This window comes from Phascolarctos cinereus, unplaced genomic scaffold, assembly GCF_003287225.1.
Source record: "Phascolarctos cinereus isolate Bilbo 61053 unplaced genomic scaffold, phaCin_HiC Scaffold_726;HRSCAF=1367, whole genome shotgun sequence".
Lineage (NCBI taxonomy): Eukaryota > Metazoa > Chordata > Mammalia > Diprotodontia > Phascolarctidae > Phascolarctos > Phascolarctos cinereus.
The window spans coordinates 417,185,124-417,194,908 of record NW_027556098.1 but is presented as its reverse complement, the minus strand read 5'-3'; the positions used below and the strand labels follow the sequence as shown (position 1 = coordinate 417,194,908).

The window sequence follows — 9,785 nt, the reverse complement described above, 5'->3', positions numbered from 1 at the left end:
CTTCGGCTTACTTTTGACCAAAAGGAGGAATTGATAATCATTTAAGATCAACTGAGCACCGATAAGCCTCAGCACCTGAATTAATCTTTTCTGAGTGAACTAAAAATGCCTCTTCCTGTGTCAGCAACCATAGGACCCATAAGGCTGACCAAGAGCATTCTTCCTGTTTGTGATCACTAAGGACAGGATGCCTAGGACCAGACATTACCTTGAATAGTGGGACTTTTTTTTTTATCTTGATATCCTACGGACTTATGCTAGGTAGGGGAGAAACAGACATCCTGGGATCATAATTTCAATGGACAATTTGTTATTTCTCGTCTCACTGTATTTACAACCTATTCAACTAAGAAACTTCCTTTTTCATACTATTGTTAAAAAAAATATGGAGACTATATTTTCTGGAGTGACACAGTCATCCTGAGTCCATTCGCTCTAACTATATAAAAGCTTTCCTCATTCTGCTTAATCTGAGTCAGAATTATGCTCTAGCTCCATTCACTAGCTTAAGGGAATAAACAATATAATTATATATCTCCTAGCTTGTTTGTCTCCTTTAACCAAACTTTCAGGCCAACACCAGCAGCCACCATTTAGGAGAACCTCTATGAGTGAGCCCAAATTTGCCCAAGGATGCTTTTTTAACAAACCCGTGATCAAAGAGCCAGGAACTCAACTTTAAAAAGACAGGAACTGAGGAAATTCAAGACCCTCTGCCAGGCTGACCTACCCAGTCAAATTCAGACTGGAACTCCAGGGGTCTCCGCTGGTACTGAGCATCTGGGAGTGTGTGAATACCACTTGACGCAGGAGTTAAAGAAAACTAACAAAGTGGCAACAACAAAGGATCTTTAATGAAGGTTTGAAAACGGGGTCACCAATGAACACTGGGGTGGGAGGGCTACTCACAAGGGACCAGGACACCAGGTTCAAATACATTTCAGCATGGAGAGTCACAACGAAGGCAAAGCCTCAGGAAGCAGTCACTTAAGGGGTTTTGCCTAACAACAGAAAGTCCACAGAGAAGGCTAAGGAGGCTAGGGAGGGACAGCAACCAGGAGGGTTAAGGGGTTTCACAAACTAGCCAGAGGCTAGGGAAGCCACAACAACACAATACAAGTATAGGCAGCTTCTTTTTTCTCTAGGTTTAAAAAAAAAAAACACGTGGTTTTGATTGCACCCAGGCAGATCAGCTTGCAACCAGCTGCAATCAACAATGATTACATTAGTTGTTCTGAAGATCTGGGGTTCTGGGTGGACCACAAGTTCCATATGAGCCAGCAGTGTGATGTAGGAGCTAAGGAAAAAAAAAAAAGCTAATACAATCTTAAGCTGCATTAAGAAGAATATAACTCAGAAGGATAGGATAATGATCATCCCACTGTACTCTGCCATTTTAAGACCTCATGGGATATACTGTATTCAGTCCATGGCATCGTGATTTAAAGACACTGATCAGTTGGACAGCGGTGAAGGGCCCTGAGTCAATGTCAGTTGAAGGCAATGAGCATGTTTGAGCACATTTAGTCTGGAGAAGAGAAAGGAAGGGACCGATTACTGTCTTTAAGCCTTTAAGCAAGAGGGATCAGATTCATTCTGTTTGGCCCCAGGGCAAATGGGTGGAAGCTTCATGGAGGCAAATCTAATTGGGGGAAAACTTATGAACAATTAGAGCTATCTAAAAGCAGAATGAAATACCTAAAGAACTAGGGGTTTTTTTTTGTTTTTTGTTTTGTTTTGTTTTGTTTTTTGCTTTTAGGTAATTGGGGTTAAGTGACTTGCCCAGGGTCACACAGCTAGTAAATGTCAAGTGTTTGGTCTGAGTCCAGATTTGAACTCAGGTCCTCGTGACTTCAGGGCCAGTGCTCTATCCACTGCACCACCTAGCTGCCCCTAAATGCCTAAAGAATTGGCAGAGTCCTCCTCCATGGAAGTGTTCTAGTCAGAGAACAGGTAATCACTTTGTCAGGTATGTCAGAGCGGAATTTTTCTCTATGTGGGATGAACTAGATTGCAACTGAAACTTTCAAAATGCTGTGGCTATGTGAAGGTTTTACACAGTTGTGAAATTCAAATGGTTTCTTTGATCCAGCATGAGTTTTCTTACAGTACGTCATCGTTTAAGGCAGGTAAAGGATTCTCTACATCCATTGTTCAAGAGGTATTTCTTCAGAATGAATTCTCTGATGCATCGTGTTACAAGAACTATAGCCAAAGGTTTCTATCACTCATTGCCTTCAAAGGGTTACTTTGCCCCAGTATCAATTAATTCTCTTTATGTTCAGTAAGTTGTCTGCTCCAGGAAAGGAAATGTCACCTTTATGACATTTGAAATTTCCCTCTCCAGTATGAACTCTTTTGTGCTAAGTTGTCCACTCTGAGAGAAGGATCTGTCACATTAAGTATATTTAAAACGATTCAGTATGCTGAGTTCCCCATGTAGAATTAAATTGGAGATTTTTCCATTGAATGCATACATTAAAGATTTCTTTGCTATAATATGAATACCCTTATGTTCAGAAAGCTTATGCCAGGTAAAAGATTTTCTGTATTTGTCACATTCACAAGTTTTCTATTTAGTATGGATTTTTTCATGTCGGGTAAGTTGAGAACTCTGCCTGAAGGATTTCCCACATCGACGACATTCAAATGGTTTCTCTCCAGAATGAATTCTCTTGTGTTCAGTAAGCTGTCCCTTCCAGGTAAAGGATTCCCCACATTCATTACATTGAAAAGGCTTCTCTCCAGTGTGGATTCTCTTATGTAGAGTAAGGGATTGGTTCCAGCTAAATGATTTCCCACAATCACTACACACAAAGGGTCTCTCTCCAGTATGACTTTTCTGATGTACAGTGAGGTAAAAACAGCAGCTAAAGGCTTTGCCACAATCCTGACAGTGAAAGGGTTTCTCTCCAGTATGAATTCTCTTATGTGTGAGAAGCTGGCCACTATGGCTAAAGGATTTCCCACAATCTTGACATTCGAAGAGTTTCTCTCCTGTATGCACTCTCTTATGTTTAGCAAGGGATCCACTCCAGCTAAAGGATTTCCCACATTCAAGACATTTAAAGGGTTTTTCTCCAGCATGTATATTCTTATGTCCACTAAGAATCCAACTATGGCTGAAGGATTTTCCACATTCTTGACATTCAAAGGGTTTTTCTCCAGTATGAACTCTCTTATGCAGAGTAAGCTGCCCACTACGGCAGAAGGTTTTTCCACATTCATTGCATTCAAAAGGTTTCTCTCCAGTGTGAGTTCTCTGGTGCTCAGCAAGGGACCTGCTCTGGGTAAAGAATTTGTGACATTTATGACATTCAAAGGGTTTCTCTCCAGTATGAATTCTCTGATGCACAGTAAGGTTAGAACTTCGGCTAAATGCTTTCCCACATACATTACATTCAAAGGGTTTCTCTCCAGTATGAGTTTTCATGTGTGTACTAAGCTGCCCTTTCTGGCTGAAAGATTTCTCACATTGTTGACATTTAAAGGGTTTCTCTCCAGTATGAATTCTTTGATGTACAGTAAGGTGAGAGCTTCGTTGGAAAGTTCTTCCACATTCATTACATTCAAAACATTTCTTTCCAGTATGAGTTTCCTTATGTTTAATAAGTTGCTCAGTACTGCTAAAGGATTTTCGACATTCATGGCATTCAAAGGATTTTGGTCCAGTGTGAACTCTCTGATGTACAGTAAGGTTAGAGCTTCGGCTAAATGCTTTTCCACATTGACCACATTCAAAGGATTTCTTAGCAGTATGAATTCTTTTATGTGAATTAAGTTGCTTTCTCTGGCTGAAGGATTTCTTACATTCATGACATTCAAAGGGTTTCTCTTCAGAAGGAATTTTCTCAGGTTGAGTAAGTTGAGAAATTTGGCTGATGGCACTCTCACACTGATTATTTTCAACAGATTTCTCTCCAGCATGAATTTTCTTGTGTTCAATAAGCTGCTCACTGAGGCTGAAGAATTCCCCACACTGATTACATTCAAAAGGTTTCTCTCCAGTATGAATCGCCTGGTGTACAGTTAGGTGAGAACTTTGCCTGAAGGCTTTCTCACATTGATCACATTCAAAGGGTTGCTCTCCAGTATGAATTCTCTCATGTACATTAAGAGAGCTCTTCCACTTCAACGATTTCCCACACTGATTACATTCAAAGGATTTCTCTCCCGTATGAATTCTCTGATGACTATCATGGGATTTTTTATTGGTGAAGAATTTCCCACACTCATTACATTCATATCCTTTTTCTTCACTATGCTCTTCATTAGAGTAAATAAAATCTGAAGGGCAACTGAATAAATTGGAGCACATATTAAAATTAAAAAGGTTATTCTCACCAAAGATGTTCCCTATGTCTAAATACTGGTCTAAGTTCATTCCATATATACCACACTCTTGAAGACTTTGACTAGTATGAACCCCCTCTTGTGGCACAAGGATTGACTCCAGACTGAAACAACTTCCTAACATAGATTCAGTAGAAATTTCGCTGGTCACACTTGTCTCTTGACTGGCTTGTCTGTCCTGATCGGAATTCTTTTGTTCTACTCTGACATCCTCCTGTTCACAGGCTTCTCCCAATTCATATTCCCAGGAACCACCTGTCTCAGCTCCCTCCTTAGATGACTCTTCTGGAGAAAAAGATGGATTTTCAGTTGACTCTGCTGTTGCATACCTGGCCATCTGACTAAGGAACTCTGAAAGAAAGGGAAAAAAGTATCAATTTCCAATGTACTTTGTCCTGAGTGAGAGGACTCTGCTTTACGATGCAAATTCTAGATCTTGTTTTCCCTCCTAAAGAAAATGGTCAAAAATTTGGAAAGGACAGAATAAATATTTTAAGGTGCAACTCAATATTATCCAAAATATGTTAAATTAACAAAAAAAAACCCAAGTATCTCCTTGTTTTAAATATGTTTAAGTAACTAGGACTAAATGAATTACCTCTCTAGAGGTAATTCAAAGTACCTCTAGATGACAGAGAAACTTTATTAACAGATCTTAATAAAAATTATTAAATTAACAAAAGTTTAGTTCTGACTGATTCCCAAAGGAATCATTTGTGATCTGTAAGGATTGGAATCATGAAGAGATATGATATCCGTAATGGCAAATTCTTAGCCCCTAAAAGCTAGTATGGAAAATTTAAGAAAGCCAGAACTTCAGAATGCATGAGTTTGAGCTGAGAGTGTGTCTGGATTCCTAACACACAACAACAGGTTAAAATCTTTCAAGATATCCATTTAGACATGATGAAGAAGTATCAGTAAGAATGGGTTATGATAGATGGATTTGTAGCCACATCAAACAACACCTCATCCAATCTTGTCTAATGTCAACATGATTGGAGGTTTCCTATTTCAGGTCTCTGTATTTGGCCTTTTCAACATTTTGACAATTTCCATGACAACAAGTTGATCACAATCTCCACATAAGGTTTGTAGCCTTACGTTATGGCCACTAAAACCTTAGCAGCTCGTCTATTGTTCAGCTCTCAGGAAGTAACTGTGTCACTGCAAGCTCTACTAGTCAAACCACATTTGGATTTTTGAATCCAGGTTTAAGAACCACATTAAAAAGGGACACTGTTAAACTACAGTCTATTCAGAGGAATTATACTAGTCAGTCAGTCAGTCAATAAACATTTTTTAAGTGCTTACTTAATTCCAGGCACCATTAAGCACTGGGGAATCAAAGTAATGCAAAAATATTCCCCAACCACAGGAGCCTTACCTTCTCATGGGGAAGATAACAAATAAATAGGCAGGTGGAAGGATTGAAGGTTACCTTAGAAAGCAAAACCTTAATAGCTGGGGAGGCTGAGGGGAAGGGAGGGAATCAGAAAAGCCTGGTACAGAAGGTAAAACTTGAGCTGACACTTGAAGGAAGCCAGGGAAGCCAGGAGACAGGAGAGAGAGAGAGAGAGAGAGAGAGAGAGAGAGAGAGAGAGAGAGAGAGAGAGAGAGAGAGAAAGAGAACTCCAGGTATGAGAGATAGCAAGTGAAAAGACAGTGAATATAGGAGAAGGAGTGCCATGTTCAAGGAAAAGCAAATAGGGCAGGATGACTTGATTTTAGAGTACAGAAAAGGAGCAGAGCATAAGAAAGACTGAAAAGATGAGAAGGGGTCAGGTTGAGAAGAGCTCTAAATGCCAGAGGACTTTATATTTGATTCTGGAAGTAACAGGGAGCCACTGGAGTTTATTCATTGGGGGCTGTGGAGAAAGAGGTGACACAATCAGATAGATCTGTGCTTTAGGTAGATCACTGTGGCAGCTGTGTGAAGGACTGATTGCAGTGGGGACACATAGGAGGCAGGGAAGCCAATTAAAAGCTCATTACAACTGTCTCCTCAAGTGTTTCATGAAGGCCTGAACTAGAGTGGTGGCTGTGAGTGGAGACAAGAGGACATAGAGGAGAGATGTTGTGGAGCTAGATAGAAATGACAGACTTCACAACAGACTGGATATTTAGGGTGAGTGTGTGGAGTGGAGGATGACATCAAAGCTGAAAACCTGGGTGGCTGGGAGGATGAATGCACACTGCACAGAAGAGGGAAGGAGTCTGGGGAAATTTAACGAGTTCTGTTTTAGATATGTTGAGTCTGAGATGCCTAAGGGACCTCCAGTACAAAATGCCCAAGAAGTTGGTGATATGGGACTGAAGCTCAGGAGAAAGACTAGGGCTGGATAAAAAGATATGAAATTCATCTGTATAGAAATGATCATTTAAGCCCATTAGAATTGATGGTTGAGATTCAGGGGTCTGGGGGGTGCTGGGACCCCAAAATCACAACAAGCAGGTCCTGTCCAAAAGAATTCAACCCAAACCTTCCTTCAGCCAAAGACAAGGTTTATTAAAGATCCACCATATTGGCCAGACTCTTAAGGAGTCTGAACATTAGTGAGCTATTGGCTAGGTTCTTAAGGAATCTGAGCACTGGCTAGATGTTAAGAATCTGAGCACCTTAATGGAGACAAGATGGACCTTATATACAGAAAGACTGTGGGAGGGATCTGGGAGTGGCCAAGTAGTCTGCCTGGAGGTAACAGAATGCCTGGGACCTGGGCCATGTAGCCAAGGGAGAATGGAGCCTAGGTAGGATTAAGGGTGGGAAGTGACCAGGGGACTTAGGGAGGTAAGACAATGTAGGGCTAGGCTAGGTTAAGGGTAACAGAGAACTGGGAATTGGGAGATTGGGTTTAGCCACAATGAAAGGCCAGTTGATAGGATTATAGCCACAGGTGAATGCCAGCAATTTGGCCATGTGGGAAAATCCAGGGTTTCTCCTTTTTGGGGTCCACATCCCAAACCCATCGTGATGAGATCACCAAGTGAGAGTATATAGTGCAAAGAGGGTCCAAGACAGACCTCTGGGGTATGTTCATGGTTGTTGTTGTTTTGTCCTTCATTCTCCAAGAGGACCATGACATCAGGAGGCGATGATTTGCAAACAAATTGGATTTAAGTGAGGCAGGGCTGTGCAAAGTCACCAGCCTCACTTTATCCTCTGGAGCCATCTGGGTGGCCAGATATAGATCAGGCTGACTGGAGATGGCCCCACATGCTCATGGTGAGTAGATGTGACACGACTGAAGAGCCAGGAAACAAGACTGAGGAGTGGCCAGATGGGAAGGAGAAGAGCCAAGAGGGCATGAAAATCCAGAGAGGAGAAAGTGTCCAGGAAGACTAAGCGATCAACGAGACTGAATGCTACAGAGCACTCTCAGCCACACCAATAGAGAAAAAGGCACTGTTGAGATCGGGAGCTCTACAGCACTCACCTGGGGCCTAGATTAGTTATTAGCAAAGTCAAGAACAGCCACAGGGACTGGCACAGCAACTTTACTTAGCTCCTAATAATCATCAGTCACTAGCTACCAACTGCTTTCTTCCTGAGCCAAATATGGTTACCATAACAGCAATTTGTATTGCTAAAGATTGCCATTCACTTTATCTCTATCAACAAGGAGATGCCTTTCATCCCCTCTGGGATCTGGTGTTGTTTAATATTAGCTATGTGGCATGGCTGAGGCAACTCCAAGGGTTTCGATTCAGCTCCACCTGTGACAACTAGCACAGAAGTGGTCGTAATCATTGGACATGTTCAAGGACTTACACTATCTACTTAGCTTGTTATAAAAAAACACAGCTGTGACCTGGATAGAGGTCTCTTACCTACTTCTCCATGAATAAACAAGGATGTCCTTGCTTTGGCCATCTGTACTCCAAAGTTTTTACTTAATGGAAACTAGGGTACCCCAAAGGACCTGATGTGGTTTAGTGGTTTGGGGGTGCTAGGACCCCAACATCACAACATGTGGGTTCTGCCCAAAAGAATTCGACTCAAGCCTTCTTTCAGCCAAAGACGAGGTTTATTAGAACATCCGTCACATTGGCCAGACTCTTAAGGAGTCTGAACATTAGAAAGCTATTGGCTAGATTATAAGAATCTGACGAGTGGCTAGATTTTAAGAATCTAAGCATCTTAATGGAGACAAGATGGGGGGCAGCTAGGTGGCGCAATGGATAGAGTACTGGCCCTGAAGTCAGGAGAACCTGAGTTCAAATCCAGCCTTAGACCAAACACTTGACACTTACTAGCTGTGTGACCCTGGGCAAGTCACTTAACCCCAATTGCCTTAAAAAAAAAGAGAGACAAGATGTACCTTATATACAGAAAGACTATGGGAGGGATCTAGGAGTGGCCAAGTAGTCTATGAGGTAACAGAACTCCAGGGGTGGCCAAGGGAGAATGGAGTCTAAATAGGATTAAGGGTGGGAAGTGGCCTGGGGCCATAGGGAGGTATGGAATCATAGCCTCAGGAGAAGGCCAGAGATTTGGCCATGTGGGAAAGTCCAGGGTTTTTCCTTTTTGAGGTCTAGATCCCATCCTCATCATTCCCCATCTCAAATTAATGGGACTCATTCTTTTGGTGTAAGGGGCAAAGTTCTCATCTTCTGAAACTGCTTCCCACTGGCAAGGGGTATAGAGCTGTCCCTGCCTCGAGGAGGTCCCAAAGAGGAGTTTGACTGGAACTGAGCACAGGCTGCATCCAGGGAACAATAGACATTGGCTGGTACCTGCTGTTTGCTACCAACTGTAGGTGAACTGTAGGGGTAGTCTGGAAGACATAAATCTGACAGAAAAGACTGCAGGGCCAAAATGACATCCTTAGCTCTGTTTGGAAAACTCAGTTTTCCAAACATGCAATTATCAAATCCACCTCATAGCCAGACTCAGGAATAGCCACTTCCTTTTCACAGCAACATAATGGGGAAACTGAGCCAGAAGGATCCCATCTTAGACTAAAATTGTCCTCTCAGCTTTTCCCAATGCTGACTTCCCACCAGTATTACCTTCTCTGAGTAGCTTGGGGCATTTCTCTCAGATGATGGATTATTGATTATCAATGGATTATGATCCATCAGACAACTCAAAATAAAATCCTGGGAGCTTTTACCTCAAACAACAAGTTTCATTAATCACAGCTTAGGAAAAACTTTTCCAGGATTTACATCTCAAACTTAAATTTGTGCTGGTGTAAAAAGCCAATCATTAGAGATTCTATACTCAGCAAGCCATACATAACCCAAACAAGCTTTTTGGCTAGTTTACACATTAAAAACAATAACCAACAACAGTTAAATTATTTTAGCAGTAACCAAATCATGAAAAGTTGCTTGACATAACCGATACAAGTTCATCCATTTGAAACTTGAAACAAACCCATTACCAATCATGTGACTCCAGTTTTGTTAAATTGTTAAATTCATTT

The 9,785-nt window shown here is 41.5% G+C and overlaps 1 protein-coding gene across 2 annotated transcripts in view; it reads right to left on the bottom strand.

Moving 5' to 3' along the window:
- Nucleotides 1–1,052: 1,052 nt before the first annotated feature.
- Nucleotides 1,053–9,785, bottom strand: part of LOC110219903 (uncharacterized) — a 29,158-nt gene continuing 20,425 nt past the window's right edge. For both annotated transcript variants that reach the window (XM_021003628.2, XM_021003627.2), the window contains exon 5: nt 1,053–4,704. In XM_021003628.2, the coding sequence (XP_020859287.1) occupies nt 2,573–4,704 (2,132 nt within the window). In that variant the 3' untranslated portion in view covers nt 1,053–2,572. The remainder of the gene's footprint in view (nt 4,705–9,785) is intronic.